This window comes from Hyperoodon ampullatus (assembly GCF_949752795.1).
Source record: "Hyperoodon ampullatus genome assembly, chromosome: 11".
Taxonomy (NCBI): domain Eukaryota; kingdom Metazoa; phylum Chordata; class Mammalia; order Artiodactyla; family Ziphiidae; genus Hyperoodon; species Hyperoodon ampullatus.
In genome coordinates, this window is record NC_136924.1 from 46,283,388 (window position 1) to 46,304,610 (window position 21,223).

Here is a 21,223-nt window from a genome sequence, read left to right on the forward strand (position 1 = left end):
CTAATAGCTGATCACAGGTAAGCTCCATGTCCTTACGAGAATTTAGGGCCAACAGGCCGTGCTTTGACAGAAAATACCCTTGGACCATACTTCAGAATCCTTTGCTGTAAGTATATCACACATATATGATTTGGCTAGATTAGCACTGACTCAATTGCCACTAATAATTATATATAGTCTTAGGAAAAAAGGATTGTCACAGAAGTCACTGGGTACAATATTCATTTTAAACTATCTCAGGAAGGAATTATACACATTTGCTCAATAACTATTAGTTTAAAATCTCTGTAGATTTTTTTTTACATCTCTGCTTGTGAAAAAAAATGTCATTGTGATTATATCTTCCTTGGAATCAAATATTCTAGAATATGAAGTCATTCAAAACTAGACTGTGGAAAGAACCAGATTAAAAGCAGGGCAGTGAGGTCACCAATTGCTGTTCTTCTCTCCCAAGTTTGTTTAAATGACTAAATATATCAGCAGCTGACAATTATTCCACATCAGAAGCGTCATTGTCAGAAAGATGATAGTTACTTCCCTTCACCCGAATATATTCAATATATCTCCCTTCATCAGAATCTGAAGCACCACATGTACATAGCCTGTTGTCAAAGAGTGATTCAATTTCCTCTAATTTTTTCCCTTTGGTCTCAGGAAGACAGCCGTAGATGAAAAGGAGACCCACAGCAGCGAATCCAGCATAGAGGAAGAAGGCTCCTGCAATGGGAAATAATATATATGTATAGGTTTACATTGGAAAGGGTACTTGGTTTTAACTTTTTTTTCTGGTCAATCATGCATGACTGTGGTCTGAGACGGAACCAAAAAATTGCTTCCAGCCTCGTTTATTCTAATTGTTCTAATGCTGTGAATATAATGCAATTTGTCTTTCTAAACTCAAGTCATGTAATCAAACTCAAGAAGAATGACAGACCAGGCTCAGATATAACTTCTGCTTTGAAGTCTTTCCTCACTTCCCTGGTTAGAGTTAATTGTGTTTTCACAAAACTCTGCTGAGGCAAAATGGTATATAACAACCAAGAAGTATTATAATTATGTGAATATATTTGTCTGTCTTGTCTACTAAACTTGAGGCACTTTGAGGGAGAAATTTCCTGCTCATTTGTCTTGTATTTCCAGAACCACATTCAATGACGATATTGCTGAATTCATGGGTCAATGCCCAAAGTCTGGAAGTCAACTTTGAGTTTTCTCTTACTCTCCCACCCAATACCCACTCTGTTAGAAAATCCTGTTGGATCTACCTTCAATCATAATCCAAAGATGACCACCTCTCACCATTCCTAGATATCTCTGGTCTTAAAAGACAAATGGCTGGAGAAAGGATATCAGATTGGGAGTTGGAAGATGTGGTTTAAGTCTTGTTATGTGATTTCTAGATAGTTATTTAACCTCCTCCCTGGACCTCAGTTTCCTCATTAAGTAAAATCATTTCTCAGCTCCTATTTATATTTATGGTTTAAATTATAATTCTGTAAGTTTTACAACCCAAATCAGGACCAGGTATAGGAAAGATGGTTATGAGATGCTTGAGGAAGAGACCAGCAAAAGTGGTCTCCTCAATGACAGAGTCTATGGCTTGTCTTTGGGTTCCTAGTACAGTGCGGACACATTGGAGTGTTTAGAGAATGAATGTTCTCTTGTTGACTGCCAGATGGAACACACTGGGTAGTAGATCTGAAATAAAGGGCTATATTAGAAGTCATGAAGATATATTTGAAAGCCAAGCTATAAGCTAAATAGTACAGCAATTAAAGAACTGAATAGTATTTCTCAGTTCTGCTGAATTACAGAATGTGGAAAAACATTACTAAAACTACTTTCTTAGAGTAGTTTTTAGGCCTATAAAGTAGTTTAGTAGGCCTATAAGTAAGCATTTCAGTACTATCCACAGAAACATTTCTTGGGAAGACTCAAGGAAAACTACAGAGGAAAAATGCTGCTGAATTGGCCACTCCAAAGAATCTGCTCTTTGGAATGAGGAGCCATGAGAAAATAAAAGGGAAACAGAGGTAAACTATGAGACATTAGGAAAAATATGAAAGGGTTGACTAAACCAAGACATAATTTGTTAGATTAAATCATCAGAAGCTATATAATTCTTAAGGAGTGGGACCTGCATAAATCAAATTCTTTCTTTAATAAAAATACAATTCCATTTACAAATATAAATAAATAAAATTACTTCATTTCAGTTTGGTTTACATTAAACACTTACTACAAGTTTATATATTTTTATGTCTTATACTTGATAAATAATCAGAAAATAATAATAGGTCATCTGGAATGAATAGCTGAGTGTTATAGTGAGAGAAAGGCACCATGCCTCTGTAGAGAGTGTAGGTCTGAAAGTCACAAAGTGATGCAGGCTGAATCCTTGAGCAGTTTCTTGAATTGTCTTGACCTTGTTTACTGATCTGACAGGGAAAATAAATTCTGCCTGGCTAAACTGCAAAGAATAGAAAAAATGTATGTTACATTCCTATTAGAATTTTGGATGTTAGTTGCTCAAAAGAGTGATAGACCGCATTATTAAATTCTACTAAATGACTAGGGAAGAATAGTTGCTAGTAAGATCAGCATGACTAATAAATTGGTAATGTTTTCATCTAAAGGGTGATACTGGCAAGCTAGCTCTTGGAGAATGTGGAATTTTGAGAAAAAAATGATAGGAGATGAAGTCCTGTGTTCTGAATACAGATAAGCAAAATTGTGGACATAAGAAGAGAAATGGAATCTTCTATGGGGAGGGGCAAAGAAAGGATGGTAATCATGTTGATAATACAGAAAAAAATAAGTGCAGAGGTTAAAACATTTTAGACCAAATCAGGACGCTAAAGTCTAAAATATCTAACAGAGTAAATATAGTCTGGCTTTATAAAATATAACATTGAGAAATATTCATCATCTTTCACAATTTAGGTACTATGGCATGATTAGAAGTAACAAATCAAATCTGTTAGCACTAAACTCATACAGTCAAAAACAATTACATGGATTACAAAGATTCTTAAAGGCCATGAAGTTTCTTGTGTGTGAACCAGATTCCCAAAGCCAAATAACATTAAGGAAATTCTATTCCTTTTATAAAAATCTGAGTAATCTAAAGAAGGCAAATGTCAAAATTGCATATATGGGCTTCACTGGTGAGACCTGTGGTTAAGCCACAGAGGTGAGGTGTAGGCAGGCCTGGGAGGCTGTGACCTGCTCCATGTAATGGGCAAGTCAATTATGGAACTCACTTTCTTAATTATGCCCCCTTGGAATGAAAATGAAAAAAATGTGTGTAACAAGTCTGTCAGGATGGTTAAAGAGTGCAGTTATTCCTCAGCTTTATTCTAAAGGAAATAAATCTTATTAGAATCCTATATTAAGTTTCAGATTAAAACAAATATTTAATTGAATCATATAAAATGAGGAATTAAAGACCATGTTTGATTGAATTCCAGTACTTCAACACAGGAACTTTAATAATAATGATCACCAAGGGATCTATTTAGCCACATGTGTTATAAATAAAGTGATATACTGGTGACATTTTAATGATAATTTTTAGTAATAAACATTACTGAATGGGGTCCAAGGCAGACCTTCCTAGGCAGTATAGTTTAGGAAGGAATCAAAACCTGAGGTCTTCAGAATGGCCGTCATCAAAAAGTCTACAAACAGTAAATGCTGGAGAGGGTGTGGAGAAAAGGGAACCCTCCTGCACTGTTGGTGGGAATGTAAATTGATACAGCCACTATGGAGAACAGTATGGAGGTTCCTTAAAAAACTAAAAATAGAACTACCACACGACCCAGCAATCCCACTACTGGGCATATACCCTGAGAAAACCATAATTCAAAAAACGTCATGTACCACAATGTGCATTGCAGCACTATTTACAATAGCCAGGACATGGAGGCAACCTAAGTGTCCATCAACAGATGAATGGATAAAGAAGATGTGGCACATATATACAATGGAATATTACTCAGCCATAAAAAGAAACGAAATTGAGTTATTTGTAGTGAGGTGGATGGACCTACAGTCTGTCAAACAGAGTTTAGTAAGTCAGAAAGAGAAAAACAAATACTATATGCTAACACATATATATGGAATCTAAAAAAAAAAAAAAAAGGTTCTGAAGAACCTAGGGGTGGGACAGGAATAAAGACGCAGACATAGAGAATGGACTTGAGGACACGGGGAGGGGGAAGGGTAAGCTGGGATGAAGTGACAGAGTGGAATGGACATATATACACTACCAAATGTAGAATGGATGGCTGGTGGGAAGCAGCTGCATAGCACAGGGAGATCAGCTCGGTGCTTTGTGATCACCTAGAGAGTTGGGATAGGGAGAATGGGAGGGAGACGTAAGAGGGAGGGTATATGGGGATATGTGTATTCATATGGCTGATTCACTTTGTTATACAGCAGAAGCTAACACACCATTGTAGAGCAATTATACTACAATAAAGATGTTGGAAAACAAACAAACAAAAAAACCTTGAGGTCTTATGAAACAAAAAAGGAAGTAAAAGAAGACATGAATATTTCCAGAGAAATACATCATTATGGTGCATATTTGTTAAATCAGGAATATAAACATATACCTTACATAAATCAGTAACCTATAGATTAAAATATAGAGCAATAAACAGGGAAAATCTAACCTGAGCTGAGATATTGTTCCACTAGTGAGGACCTAATGGACAGTGTGCTGACCTGATAGAAGCTTGGCTTAATGCAAAGCAAAAAGCTTCTCCCAAGGAGATATTTTTGAAAGAAGCCTGGCTATGCCATATTTAAATTTTGCTTCTGTTGCCTCATGTTTTTCTGACAGAATTTATTCAAGGAAGAGGTGCTTTGCTAACAAAGGTCTTACCACAAAGACTTTTATTATTTGGTCTATGACTTTCATTAAAAAAATGCTTTCTCAAGATATTAGTCTATATTTAGATCTTCAAATATTTAAGTGTTCTCAAGAATCAGAAAATATGGATAAATATTTATTGTGTTCATATTTATGCTGTTAGGAAGATAAGCTTACACATTTATGTAAAACATTTTAATTGCCAAATGGGATAAGGCTGAATATACTAAATATATATCCAGTTAAAAATGCCAGTGCATTCCTTTTCCAAGAAAATAAATATTTCTAAATGTCCCAAATGGTGATCGGCAGAGAGAGGAGTTTTATAAAGATAAAAAAAGCATTAGATAAATAATTTTAAATAAAAGTAAATATCAATTCAGCATGTTCAGAAGAGAGGAGGAATAGACTTTTATAATGTTTCCTCATATTCACCATTCATCTAAAAGTTCATCCATGTATTTATTCATTTGACAAATGCTTCTGAGTGCTTATTAAGTGAATAGGATGCCCTGGAGGACACTGGGAATATAATGGTGAACAAAGCATAATCCTGGCCTAAGCTCAAGGGATTTATGGTCCAGTGGTGAGGGGTGGGGTAGGGGAGCTGACAAATAAACCTGTTCTTACAAAAAGGAATTATAAGTAGCCAGAACATGGGATGAAGTGAGATGAGGTGAGAGATGGGGGAGGGAATCAGAGAATGGACTAAGCAATAGGCATTCAATATACAATCACAGAGGCTCATGAGAAGATTAGAATGAAAACCTCCTATTTCATCATTTAGAATCCAATCACAGCTATAAACTCATACAGTGAAGAAATCCTCTTGCTAAAAAGCCAAAATCATTTCATTTTAGGAAACATAAACTTGAAGTAGATTCCCAAAGTTTTTTCCTAACTCAGTCACTTCTCAAGATTGTTTTCTTCGAGTTACGGTCTCCACACATTTTCACTTGAACACTTCTGTCACATTTATAGTTCTGGCAGTGGTAAGTTCTGGTCTCAGTGGATCCTGAAATGCTTTGGCCTGAACAGCACAGATGACAGAGTGGAAGGCATAACTCAAAGCACAACATTTGTGGGAGCTACTTTAACCCTACTTCCACTCTTGGATACCACTCCATCCCTGTTATGAGACATCTTCAAGCATTAGCCCTAGACTCCTGCAGTTTTCTACCATTCTCTGTTTATGTTTTTTCATTAAACTAAAGGCCTTGCTGTGAAGATTACCAACTGGGGAGATAGGTGGGAGATGTTTGGGTCTGAAGTGTAGGTGGGTGGGTGAAGGCTATAAGTAATACTGCTTAGGAAAGGAGAGTTCCTCTTATCTTTTCCCAGAAACATTTCCAAGGACTGCGGGGAATAAGAAAGCCATATAGAGAATTTATAATAGCAAAAATATAACCATCTAATCTTTCAATCACAAATGATAGCATATCTAAAAATAGAGGAGGAAAATAAAAATGAAACTATAGCTGGAAAAAATATTCTCTTACCATAGTATGTAAGATACTCTGCTGTGTGTAAAAATGTCAGTGAAACCAGAACATTGAAAATCCAATTTATTCCAGATGAACATGCATTTCCTGTACTTCTTGCCCAAAGGGGATATATTTCAGAATTCACAGTCCAAGGCATTGGTCCCATTCCTGAGAAATACAAAATGAATTTCAGTAAATGTAGTGAGTAATTTAAAAGAGTTTTTCTCCTCTAAATAGAGACAATTTAATTAACATAACAATAATAACGACAAAGCCTTTGTTTACCAGGTGCGAAGAAAACAAGATATAAAATAAGGCCCAGAAGTGCAGTCCAGGAGTATGGAGTAGGGCAGAAATTGTAAGCCCAAAATACTTCTTCTGTTTTGAATTTGGTTTCATTTTCACACCTGAAAAATAATGCAATATAAATATTAACTTAGGGTTTTAGGGTATAGTTGCAGAAATTCAATGTGATCATCTAGAAGGTATTTGGAAGTTCCTTAATCCATTAAGTAAAAGAATCCAACACGTTTCTCTTGAAAAAAAAATTAAGATTTAAACAGGTGGATTAGATATGTAAGCTCACATAAAACTTTTTAGAGCTGAATATAATTCAAGAGCAACACATTGTGCATTCAACTCAACAGCAAAAAAACAATTTGAATGAAAAATGGGCAGAGGATCTGAATAGACATTTTTCAAAATAAGACATACAGATGGCCAAGTACATGAAAAGGTGCACAACATCACTATTCATTAAGTAAATGCAAATCAAAACCACAATGAGATATCGTCTAACATCTGTTAGAATGACTATCATCAAAAAGACAAGAAATAAAAAGTGTTGGCGAGGATGAGGAGAGAAGGGAACCCTCGTGCATTGTTGCTGTGAATGTAAATTGGTGCAGCCACTATGGAAAACAGCGTGGAGATTCTTCAAAGACTTAAAAATAGAACTACCATACAGTCTAGCAATTCTATTTCTGGGTATTTATCAGAAGTAAACAAAAACACTAACTTGAAAAAATATCTGCACTCCCATGTTCACTGAAGCATTATTTTCAATAGCCGAGACATGGAAACAACCGAAGTATCCATCAATGGATGAATGGATAAAGAAAAATGTGGTGTATATATATAGTATATACATATATATAGTATTCAGCCATTAAAAGATGAAAATCTTGCCATTTGAGACAACATGGATGGACCTTGAGGGCATTATGCTTAGTGAAATAAATCAGAGAAAGACAAATACCATATGATCTCACTTATATGTGTAATCTTAAAAAAAAACAAAAACAAAAAAGAGCTCATAGATACAGAGAACAGATTGGTGGTTGCCAGGGGTGAGGGGTAATGTGAGGTGAAAATGGGTCAAAAGGTACAGATTTACAGTTATATAATAAATGAGTCATGAGGGTGTAATATATGGCATGGTAGCTATAGTTAATAATACTGTATTGCATAAGAGAGTAGATCTTAAAAGTTATCAAAAGAAAAAAACGTAAATATGTGTGGTGACCGATGTTAGCTAGACTTATTGTGTTGATTTGCCAATATATTCAAATATTGAATCATTGTGTTGTACACCTGAAACTAATATAATGTTGTATATGTAAAATATACCTAAAAAATGTGTTTCATACCCATTTCATATGTCAGATATGATTTCCAGGTAGTCCTTGAAGGTGCAACAACAGTTTAAAACCACTGAGAGTAAGTAGGTTGTGGTAGAAAGCTTTAGATTTTGCAGTTAGGACAAGATTCAAATTCCAGAACCAGATTTTTTACATCTGTAAAATGGGGTATAATGCCTAACATGTAATTTTAGGGATTAGAAGGGTCACCTGGAAAGGGGTGATAGGGGAATGTGGGCAGGGAGCAATGCTTATTTCTTATTCAAACTAACCCTTTACTTTCCTGCTGTGTGTACTTGCTTCTCTCTCAGCCACTCCCTGCTGACTTTGTTTCCTAGTTCTACTAGGAAGCAAAGTCTCCTATTGTTCTAGACTGATTCTCAAGTTGAACTTCCAATTCTTTACCTTAATTGAAATCTGAATTGCACCTGAAGACATGATCAGCCTGAAAAACTTTCTTATCCTTTACTGTCATTTTTTAGGCTATTGTTTTCTCTCTACCAACCTCTATTTTTGAACCTTGACATCTAAGCCCTGTCCTTATTGCTGTGTTTATGACCTCCATCATAACATCCCATCCCACTTGATGCCTGGTCAGTCACCTTCTCCATCTCTCTCATCCTCTGCCACATTCATTTATGTCTACTTCTGGCCTGTCTGATACCTTGGCTTCATAGTTCCTTATTTAACCTCTGAAACTGAGGAAAGTGCATTATAATTAGCTTGATTTGGGACTATTTTACTTCAAAATTTTACTGTTTTACTTCTCAAACTTAGAGCATTCCGTTTCTGATTACAAGCACTTTATTTCTTCATCTCTGGTAGCTTGTTCCACACCCAAATTACAATCTTTAGATTCTACACTCCTCTCAGTATTCATTCACATCACTGCTTAGACCATGATGATGCCAATACTGTCTTCGCTGACCTCTAGAATCCATCTTTCATTCCTCCATGCTTGCCTGTCATTCTCACAGTTTCAGTTCCCAACCCTGTGCTGGACCATTAACTTCCTTTAATAACTGCTTTTCAGAAGCTGGGCAAAATTATGAAACCATGCTGCTGAATTCTATTAAAAGTTCATGCTATTTCTTCTCAGTTGGGTTCCTAATTACGCTTATTTTTATCCTTTATTGTCTTCTCTACTGAATTTTCTGCTTATTTCAGAGTAGACATTGAATAAACTTTTTGTCAACTGTTGCCTCAATTAATTAAAATATTTCTTACTATCATCTAGTCATGAAATCTTTCCCTCTCTTTCTGGGTATGAAGAACTTGCCTCCATCTTTAAGACAATTGAGGACTTTCAATCTGAATACGCTCAATTTTTCTCTACTGGATCTCTACTTTTCTATATTTTATTTCAGATTCTTCTCCTATCTAGAATGGTAACATGTCCCTTTCTAAGATCTGCCCTTCCTATTAGTGGTCCTGCATCTCATTCTCCTGTCTCCTCTGGGGTCATGTTCCATCAGTAGTCAATTCTCTTTATGCTACCTTTAGTTTCTTCCTACTTGAGCCTACCCTTCTGTTTACAACACAAAAAATTACTCCTATTAAAATCTTTCATCCCTCTCATATTACTACTACTAGCTCATCTGAAATTACAAAGAAGTTTATACTAGTGAGCTCTATATCCTTACTATCCACTCTTTCCTACACAAGCCCATTTCCCCACCTACTCAGACACCTGCCTGATTCTTACTCAGTCCCTATTTTTTTCCGAATCTGCTCACCCCAGAATCGATGACCTCCTAATCCCCAAATGCACTTACCTTGCCTTAATTCTGAGGCTCTTTGATTACCTTGTGGTGGTTGATATTGCTGAAAACCCTCCTTCCTTCTCTTTCCCCTTTGCTTTTATATCTATATATCCATCTTTGTTTTTTTGTTTGTTTTTTTTTTTTTTTTTTAAATCTCCTTGTTGGAATTCCTATCCCTGGAGATTCTTTTTTATTTTTTATTTTTAAATCTCCTTGTTGGAATTCCTATCCCTGGAGATTCTTTTTTTAAATTTTTTTGTGGTACGTAGGCCTCTCACTGTTGTGGCCTCTCCCGTTGTGGAGCACAGGCTCCGGATGCGCAGGCTCAGAGGCCATGGCTAACGCGCCCAGCCGCTCTGTGGCATGTGGGATCTTCCCGGACCGGGGCACGAACCCATGTCCCTTGCATCGGCAGGTGGACTCTCAACCACTGCGCCACCAGGGAAGCCCCATCTTTGTTTTTTAAAATGCCTCTTCCTCCCCTCAGCCTCTAAACATAGGTGCTCTCTAAGGTTCTGGTTTGGAGCTTATACCCTCCCCCTTAATCATCTCATCTAATTTTAGGGACTTTTGATCTCCACATGGATGTTCCCTGACAGGGAGCTGAGGCTTGACGTTTTCCTCAAGCTCCATTTAATAGAATTTATATATCTGCTGAATATCCATATCTAGATTTCCTGTTATGGCTACAGTGGAATGCACTGTCTACTCCAGGAGGTAGAGTGAGGCTGTTCTGAGTTCAACTCATGACTCTACCACTTATAAGCTCATTCATTCAAAAATTTATATAATGAACATTTTTTTATGTGTCAGACATTAGAGATAGAGCTATGAACAAAATAACCCTTTGCACTTATGGAAACGAGGGTTTAGTGGGCACAGACACAGTTCTGTTTTCTGATCTGTAAAATAGGGGAAAGGACTATTTTCATAGGCTGTTGGCAACATTAAATGTGACTATGAGTACTGAGTGCTTAGCACACTGCCTGGCATGTAGTGTACACACAATAAATATTACTTTAATAGTGCTTCTCACGACATTTCTCTGAGTTGAAATGGAGTTGAAATTAGTTGAAATCTTGGAGTTATCTTCAATATTTTCTTATCCATCTCTCTTTAAATTCTCTATACTTTTAGGTCCAAGTAAAGAAGGGTGGCCACGACTATGAGCTCTGGGACTGCCATCCTACTTCCAAATCTAGGTTAGGACACCCAGATTTGAACCTCATATGTATGTGATCTAGGCACTTAACTTTTAAAAGCCTGTATCCTCACCTGTGAAATAAGGATTTTCCTGGCACCTACGTCAAAGAGATATTTTGAGGCATATATGAGTTAATGTATGCAAAGAATTTCAAAAGAAATCATGATTATATTTCCTAGACGTAGTTTCATGAATCTAACTCTTCCTCTCTATGTGCATTCATACCACCCTAATTCAGACTCTTGAGTGTTTGTTTCACCAACTGTATCTGTCTGTGGCAGACTCTAGAGTAGACACTCTATGACCCATGTTTCCTGATGTTCATGCTCTTGGATCATCCTCTCCCCTTAAGTGTGGGGGTGACCTTTGACTTGTTGGTTAGAAACCAACAGAATGTGGCAGGACACGTGATTAAAATTACAGTGCTATTTAGCTGAAGTCTCTCACTCCCTTGCTGGCTTTCAAAAAGCAAGCTGCCACGTTATGGAACGCCAGTGTTTGAATGCTCACGGCAAGAACTGAGAGAAGTCTTTAGGAGCTGAGGGTAGCCTTTGGTTGACAGCTAGCAAGAAACTGAGTCCTTGATACAAAAGTTACTGAATTCTGCTAACAAAAGCTAATCGTTTCCTAGTTGAGCCTCAGATGAAATCACAGCCCCAGTCAACACTTTGATTGTAACCTTGTGAGACCCTAAGCAGAGGACCTACCTAAGCTGTGCCTAGACTCCTGGCCCACAGAAACTGATATCATAAATGTTGGTTGTTTTAAGCTACTAAGTTTGTGGTAACATTGTTATGCAGCAATAGAAAACAAATACAGTTTCTGAATTATTTTTCCTGCTTCTAGCATTCCTTTCTTCAAACTACCAGCCCATCAAGTTGAGCTCTTTAGAGCATTGTTCTTGCCACCTCATTGCTCAGAACCCCTCATCCTCCTTATTCCAAATGCCTATGGAACGGGGCCTGCAAAATTTGGCTGTAGCCTTCCTTATCCAGTACTGTTGTATACAACTTTTTCTCCAACTAAACTAGACTACTTATTTTCTGAACCTACCTTCCAGACCCAGCATCTTCCACTCATGTCATTTCCTCTAACTGAAAGCAAATTCTCACTCCTGATCTCCACCATCAAAATCTACCTCAGCCCTCAAGGCTAGTACAGATGCCACCCATTCACCTGTCTGAAATATTCTCTCCCTCCTCTCAAGCCTTTTCATTTTCCTCATCTGTATTGTTATCACATAGTGCTCTGTATTATGCTGTCTGAATATACTCCCTCTTTTACTGTCCTGAGCTCTCATCCCAGGCAGCATAGCACAAAGGTTAAGGACACAGGGTCTAGAGTCAGGCTGCATGGTTTTGAATCTCAGTTCTGCCACTTACCCACTGTTTAACTTTGGGCAAGTTACTTAACCTCTTTGTACCTTGGTTTTCTAATCCATTAAATGAGAGTCCCTAATAATAGACTTGTTACAAAGATTAATTGCTCAGCACAAAGAAAGCAAGTTATCTAAGTGTTTGCCAAAGAATAGTCATTTTTGTGTCTCCCTTTTGAAATCTCAACCTCTAGTCCATAATAGTACTCTGTATAGAGAAAAATGCTCATTGAATGATGAATGAAGCATACATTTGTTTAATAGTGAGTAGTAAACAGCATTAGAAATCCCCTGATCAATAATCCTCCACCTTCATTTCCCACTAGTCAAATAGTCTTTTAGGTTGTGAACATTTTAAAATGAGAAAATAGGATAGAAGGTGGGAGAGGGGAGGGGAACGATGGGAGAAAGGGATGAAGGGGGAAGAAAGGGAAAAGATAGGCTGCTGTGGAGGGAAGTGCTTACAAATAATCAAATCACTAAAATTCACTGAAAAATTCTGTTTACTATTTACACTGATTATTATCAAAGTTCCTTGCATGACTGCTTGCTGGAACAATGGAAAGCAGGATATTTTCTGGTAGACTCTGTGCTTGCTGTGATGTAGCTTTTAACCATCTGGACACACACATTTATATGCATAAAAGGCTAACTCCTCTTCATCCTCATGCTGATTTTAGGAAAGCACTGCAGGCATGGACCTGGCAGAGTTACATACCCAGCAATACGTAGACAGCTAATGACTAAGAATGTGACATCATACATGACCTTCAAAATATAAACACTAGAAATTCCAACTAAAAAATAAAAAATGTATATTCCAAGTGTTATTGCAAAATACCCTCATGTCTTCCTGGCTTAGTGACTGCTGGTGGAAGAACACAATGCTCTGGGGAAAGAACAAAAATACTTTGACATCAGTGTGTGGGTTGGGATAAGAAAAAGTCATGCTCTCTGATAGGGCTACTTCTCACCACATCCTAGAGCAAAACCAGAAAATAATTACAATAATGGCAGCGGTGCAGATAGTGCTGCAGTGGACAAAGCAGAAGAATCATATGCAAGCAGGCAAAATAGGTCTCATTTTGGCAGAGTGAGAGAACTACGCTTTACTAGCAGACTAGACTAACACCTGATATGTAGACCAAAAAATTGATTAGTTCCCTGTTCCAGCCATGTAGCCCACAGTGCTTCCCTTAATAATGCATCTAGAAATTAACAGCCTTCTTTGAAGGTAGAACAATCCTCCCTTGCCTACTCAACACCCACTCCAAAATCAGTTCATACGTAGAGCTATTTCTGCCTGTTTTTTGCTGTTACTTCTCCATCAGATCTATAAAGAGTTTTGAACCAAAGAAATAACCAAAGGAACTAAGTGGTGCAATTGCTCTTGCCACAATTAACCATAAGGAACTTATTCTTTGCTTCCTACAGAGGACATGCTTTTTGTTTTGTTCCTTTATTTACTATGATGAAATTATTTAAGTGCTTCATGTTCATGCATGGGGGATGGGTGAAAATACAACCTGTATTTATAGCACAAAACTTCTAATTTTATCTATCCAATCCTAATCATTGAGAAGCCTACAGAACTTTGCCACCTTCCCAAAAGAGTTTATAAAAGACCTGGGGTTTTGGAGAAGAGAAGGGACAGCTTACGATGATTTGTGTGACACATCTACCATTCTTCTACTGGGTTTACTGCACATGCTTTATTTGTCAATTCATTACGTAGAAGTGTGAGTGAAGCATGATTTCATCTCCAATTCCTGATGCAGGACTGTGGTTTCTTCGAACAAGATCATTAAGCTATCACCTCAAAACCAAATGGATACTGCTAAGGGTTAAATTTAATAGTTCTTTATCTATAGGAATTTATGATCTGATTACACATTTATAGTCTGATGCTGGTGGTAGAGAGGTACCTAGAAAAAGGATAGAGTATCTCCCCAGGAAAGGACAGCTTCACTTTTGTCTGAGGAGAAATAAAGAAACACAATGCCAATCAATCAGAGGACTAGGATGATATAAATTTATAAGTAACCTTAGCCATGAGAAATTTCAAATCAGCAAAGCAACCAGAAAAAGTTACTCTTACAAACCTGAATCATTACTACTCAGACAGTGTAATTTCTGTTCACTAGTATAATTCCTGTATAATAAACTAACATGAAATAAACTTATGTCAAGCATAAGTTGAACTGCAACATAGCATTTAAACTCTAACGTATCTGTAGTTGAATAATTTTAGGAAAGTATGGCTCCTGAGCTTGCAGTATGCAGACCATGATGAACATCTTGGCCTTGGATAATTTTCTATTGTCAAGCCTTTCCCCTTGTTTTCATGATTTACGTTTTTCCTGCAGAGGACTGTCACATAAAGGCAAGTTGAAAAAATTCACCTCTTATCTTTTGTTAATTACTATTATTTTCTGGTAAAAATAAAACCTTTAGAATTATTGAGATGATTAAACATGGACATCGGTAAATTTCAAAAGCACTAGAAATTTGGAACTAAAAGCCATTTTTACTGAATAATAAAGAATTAATAAAGTTTTATTTATATATAAATCACTGTAATATAAACCATTTACCAGTATGTTGGCTAGCTTATACATCCTAAGTATGTGAAAAAGATGGACAGAATATGAGTGGGCAAGCAAATGAAAATAATAATAATACTTAAAGCTGATGAAGATACAGTGGTATTGGTATAGTCTCTAAGTCTGGTAAGAATTTAAGTTAGTATAACTTCCTCTTGGGATGAAATCTGGCAGTTTTATGTAAGAATATTCACACCCAAATATTCCTGACCCAAAGTTTCATTCCTAAAATTTATCCTTAGAAAATGATCTAAATGGAAAATATTATATGCTGAAAGATATACTTTCACCGTACTTTTATTTATCACAAGCATAACATAGTTAAATAATTAGTAAAATTGCAGATATACTACAATGGAGGGTAGTTAAGTCAGTTAAGGCACCACAACTGAATAGAATAAAGAAGCCATTAAAATAATAATTATAAAGTAAGCTGGGCCAAGCCACAAAGGATGGTCTGGGTTTGAAGATTGGTCAAAATGTCTTAGATTTAACTTCAGTTACTTTCATTTTGGTATCACACTGGCAAACAAACAGTACAATGGATGCACAATTAAGGACCCAAGTAAGAGGACATGGTCCCCTGTTGCCTGTCTGGCCCCTCCCAGACTTGTCTCTGAAGTTCTGTGCTCAATGTAGAGTAAAGAATCTGCCAAGTCAGAGGAGCCCTGAACTCTGCCTTGGAGAGAGCTCACATTAGCATTCAGGGTTCAACCCCATTTCTGTGTAAGAAAAATTTTCCACTGTATTACTTAATAAGAAAATACTTCATTCTTTTTCTTACTGCATCATCACACCTACAGCCAGCCTGGTCGTGGTCTACTTTGTAAAGATTACCTGGTAACATGGAAAATGCCATGAAGTTGGCAGTATAGGGGATATCAAATTGAAAATATTATCTAGGATATAAGGTTATATGGGTAAGAGTAAATGGAAAATTGGGGGGAAAGTAAATCTATTAAGATGATGATTGTTTTCACTTTTGAATTTATAGTTGTGATAGTGTCACTCTGACAAGGTGGGAAAACCTTTAGTGACTCATAGACAACTAATCCTGGGATTCTTCTTCCATTTTTTTCACTCTAAAATTTTTCCCATACTAAAGGCAGACATTAAAGTTATTAGCTATTCTTCTGCTTCGACTGGCACTGAAAGGAAGGGAAATATTGCCTTTGAATTACATACCTTCTCCATCACGCTGTTACCCAAAAGGGTTCAAAAGCTTTGGTTTGCATATGTATATGCCATAGTCATCACTACACTGCTTCCCTTCCCAGAAGCCTCACAGGACCTGCCTCTATCCACAACTTGGAAGTCTCCCATGTGCAAATGGTAATGCTCTGTCCCACAAACTGCCTGCCTAGCTCTAACTATGTTTGACACCAAGGCTGTCAATAGCCTTGGCATAGGGTGGATATACTTTATATCAGAGAATGTTGAGAAACGATTTATATTCTCTCTCTCTCAGTAAGTCAGAATACGAAATATCTGAAGAGGATAGAGCAATACAGAAGTGGAAAGACTCAGAGAGAGAAGAATAGGCAGAGGTCATAAGAAGGGTCATGTAGCTGACAGCCATGGGGGACGTGCAGAAGAGACAGGCCAAGAGCAGACAGCTACCAGTCTGATGATTAGTATTCTAGATATCCATAAAGCAGGGCTGGGTAGAAGTTGAGACTTTTTTCTTTCTCATTTCCCCCCTTACTTTTCTATACAGTTTTACCATAAAACTTCCATTAACTGAGGAAATCAAGTGTGTCTCTGTTCCTCTCAACATGAGAAGTTCTAACAAGATAAAGGCTAAGTTCTATGATACAGTATTGATCCTGATTCTAAATCTATAAAATTCCACAGGTCCTCAAAAGAGTGTACAGAGTGTATCACAATGGCCATACAGATCCATTCCTGCAACAAGGTTTTTTCAAACATCACAACATTTCCCCATGTAGTCACTGTGGGAGGTGCTACACTTATTCCAATTATGCTGTATTATATTGCTCATATTTTCTAGAATTCCTTTGGGAATCATATTCAGAATCTGCTTCTTTATCAGTCAAGAAAATCAACCTTATTTTTTTTTCTTTTACTTTCTACTTCAGGCTCTCTTCCTTTCCTTTTCTTCCCTCTTTCTTTTATTTCTTGCCGTCGTGAGGCAATCATGAGGAATTCTGAAGTACTGGGTGGAAAGAAGAGACTGAACCAATGGAGCGGAGGTAGGGAAACAGTGTAATGGAAATAACAGCAACAAACACAGAGAAAAAGTGCATTTGTGTGTTATGGGCTCTAGAACAGTGAGAAATGAGAGGGATGATGCTAAATGGGGATTGCTGAAGGCACACTTCTCCAGTCATCAGTATATAAGCTGATAGCCACTTGTTGTGATATCTTAAATGATGTTCATTACCTGGCACAATATATACATTCGTCAAATAAATGAATGAAGAGAAGGCTTAATGTGTTCAATAGAGTTATTCTGCTGGTTACTACTGATTTAATAATTTAATAACAATGTAATAATCTTTTAATAATTAAAAACAAATTTTCAAATAAAAAATACTAAAGCAAGTAAAATTAGTAATACAATTTATATATTATATATATGAAGGGTTAGGATTGGTCCTCATGTGACTGTGCTGTGACAAGGATCTCAGGATGGGGAGTTATACTACCCCTCTCAAGTTTCAATCAGAGACTTGAGGTTTTTCCACACTGAAGGGTTCTCCCTCCTACCTGACTTCTTTTACTGCCCCCGTTTTACTTGGGGACCTTTCTCCAGTGAGGACATAGCACCTCTATCTTCCTTCTTCCTTCCCCGGGCTTCACAGGCCAGTACTTAGTACAACATTTTACACATAAGCAATGCTCAATTAATGTTTGTTAAATAAAACAATAAAAATAATTTAGTCAGTTTCCATTAAGCCGCTCTTTGATCATCTGACACTAATTTCTTATATTGTAATTTAATTTCTTATATTGTAATTTAATTTCACCAATTAAATTACAATACTATTTTACAATTATATTGTAAGCATTAGAGAAGACAGATATATTTGTCATTAAAATTTTTTAAATTCTAAGAAGGTTATTGCTACTTACTTAAAAGAGTTATTGCCTGTGGTAGTACGTGCTTCCATACCATAGGCATTGCAAAATCCATCTGTATCATTTCAAACCACACCAAGACTCTGATCTGATTTTCTTTCCACTGCAAGAATGCCTGCACAGGATCCCTCACTTGTTTTTATTTGCAGGTGCATGGGAATGAATGTAGCTGATATTGCTATAGGCTATCTTGATACAAACAATGGTATAATTTGTTCTTGGATTCTTTTCAATCCATGCTACAGCTGCCTTCCATCAAGTGTGAGTTCTATGGCTTCTTTATGAAAATTGTGCTCCCAACAGAAATGTCCTTGAATAACTAAATCTTCATTTGATGAAACTGACTAATATTTGTATAAAGTATTACACTATACAATATACCTTAATATACATTAACTCATTTAATTCTTATAATAATCCAAAGCAATTGCACAATTCTTCCCATTTTGCATATGCTACAAGCCTTTTTTAAATACAGCGATTTTTCCCAAGATTACACAGCAGAGGTAATAAACATTTGAAATTCAGTGTTCTCTGTTTCCTTCACCTTCAACATAATCATCCCACCAGTTAACGTATATATGAAAACCTCTCTCTCGAGGTACTTTACTTTTTGTGGAATTTAAATGGAAAAAGAATTGAGATGAAAACTCTGCTTGAAATATCCCCTAAGTCAGTGTTCTTCCTTAATGTCAGGAGTAAAGGCAGTCATTTAAACCTCTATCTATAATGAGTAGAATAAAATGCGTCCTAAAGAGCATTAGGAATTAAAATAAGCAGCATCATGGCAAACCTGGGCCTCTGTGTCTTGTACATTCTCTTTTGACTCAGCATCCATTTTTTCTTCAAAGCACAAAACAATAATTAGAACAAAAAGAATGCTTATATAAGCTGGACACTAAAATATCATATAAGAATCTCAATAACTGGCTAACTCATTTGAGGACAACACTACAAATGTATGACAAGGAAAACAGTCATTCTAATATTATAAGATGGCAGTATAGCAGTCTTTAAATAATACATATTCTAAAACACAAAGCTACCTAATGACTTTGTCTGATACAGTTATAAGGAATTTAAAAAAAGTTTTCCCAGAAGTTTCTTGGAGGATGATGAAAATACATATGGAATGTCTCAGCAATTACTTAAAAAGAAATAGTGCCGTTAGTTATTGACATAAACATTTTGTAAATAATGAGATGGAAAGTCAATATAATAAAACCGTAAGACAGTTTCACATTATTTTATCTCAAATTACTGCTAAAGTGAAAATGTAATAGCTTAATAAATTAAGCATTATAACTGCAATTGCCTGTTTTCTCACTTCCTGATTTGTAATAGAAACTTCTGAAACACCTTTTATCAGCAGTGAAACAGAACTATAAAACAGAAAAGATGCATCTCAATCGTTCTAAGCAAAGGATGGTTTTTCTACCATTTCGGTGAATACAGCTAAACAGGTCCATTGAAATCCACCATATCCTTCCTTCTGATCTGTTCCTGGCAATGGAGCAAAGCAAACTGTGTCATACTCACCATCACACTCATCCTCCTAAAAACAGCTATGGCTTCACGCTGGGGGAGACCCCTGCACCAGCCTTACCTGGCACCTCCTCCACTTCACTACCATCAATCACCCCTGTGCCTCCAACCCCAGCCCAGAGGCAGGTTCACAGTTGGGGCTCATTAAATATTTGTTAAATGAATTACTTTATTTCCAAAGCAATTTTATGTTAAGGATAGAATGAATTAGCAATGTGATGTATCTTTTATTCTTTGTGTGAATTTTCATATATTTTGATAATCTACAGCAGGTATTTAAAGCTACATAAATTTTAACTCCAAGTAATTACTCATTTGATTATTTTATCATTTCAACAAATAAATGTCTGTGTGTTCTAGGCATGAGAATAAGCATTAGAATAGATGAAATTAAATATTAAATCATTCTATCATTCAACAATCATTTACTACAAGCTAAGTGCCAACTGAAATTATTAGATACACAGCCAAAAAGAAATTGTCAGGTGAAGTGAGATGGGAGTTTTTATATTTCCCAACACACACACACATACCATAAAAGAAATATTTGTGGAAATCTGTGGTATTTTTCTTTACAGAGAGAGAAAAGGGTCTGGTAGCAATGGACAAAAGTGGAGGGTGGGCTTGGGTAGGACTCTGACATATCTTGAAGGAGGGGACTTAGACACATTTGCCTGTATTTGTAGGGTTGTTTAGGTGATAATCTCTAATGCCTGGTAATGAGGACTATTCTGGGCAAGTGAATAAGCAATGGACAATCTGAGATTATGGGTGTCGCATGAACATGTAAACTGGGAATTACTCAATGTTTGGGTTCTATCTTGGATCCTAGATAAACTTGTACTCTGTGGGGTTAGGGTAACCATGGTCATGGAATTATGCCTAGAAATAAGGCCAAGGTCTTAGCAGATACAGACAAATTTTAGGGTGAAAAGCATATACTCAAACTTAAGGAAGGCTTGCTATGCTTTTATTACAAAGTAAAAGGTCGTCTCCTGTTGAGAAAACCTTGAATTTACCTTTGGAGAAATTTTCCCAGAAGGACCCTTGGAGCTCGTAATATGTTTCAAAGTTCTTTCACTTAAGGGAAAGGAGGTCCCAAAGCATCTGAAATACATTCTCAGCAGATACTGGTATATACAGAGAGAGCACAAAATTCAGAGGTGGGTCCTCAGGGATGGTTAGATCAGTCTGGCTGCCCTAATCACAACATAGAAAACCCAGTGTCACAAAATTTAGGAGTTGGGGAAACTTCAGACAAAGAATGTTAAACATGGGCTCAACCCTGGTGAGTGGATCATTTTTGCACTATCTTTACCCTATGTGGAGTGTGGAGTGTGGGAGATAGCTCAAGGGCCTCTCTCTTCTATAACAGGTAAAAGACTATTCTCCCTGGAAAGTGAGTGCGACTTAAATTTAAGATTGCAGTAAATGGGCTACTTTGAGCTCCTTTTTGTCCCACTTGTCTTTGTTCTTGGCTTAGTACCTATAATAGCAGGAACATTTTTATATGAGTCAAATCATAGCCACAATTAAATTTTCTGTAAATGCTTTTTCTTTTAAAAAAGTTAAAATTAGGGCCCTGTAATGTAGTAAAATAATGTAATCAACCTAGATGTTAAGATAAA

At 36.6% G+C, this 21,223-nt stretch overlaps 1 protein-coding gene across 1 annotated transcript in view; it reads right to left on the reverse strand.

The window, feature by feature from the left end:
* Nucleotides 1–490: 490 nt before the first annotated feature.
* Nucleotides 491–21,223, reverse strand: part of SLC2A13 (solute carrier family 2 member 13) — a gene marked incomplete at both ends in the record, with an annotated part of 464,919 nt that continues 444,186 nt past the window's right edge. Inside the window, 3 exons of the mRNA XM_079714440.1 lie at nucleotides 491–717; nucleotides 6,379–6,531; nucleotides 6,649–6,770. Of these exons, the coding sequence (XP_079570566.1) occupies nucleotides 491–717; nucleotides 6,379–6,531; nucleotides 6,649–6,770 (502 nt within the window). The remainder of the gene's footprint in view (nucleotides 718–6,378; nucleotides 6,532–6,648; nucleotides 6,771–21,223) is intronic.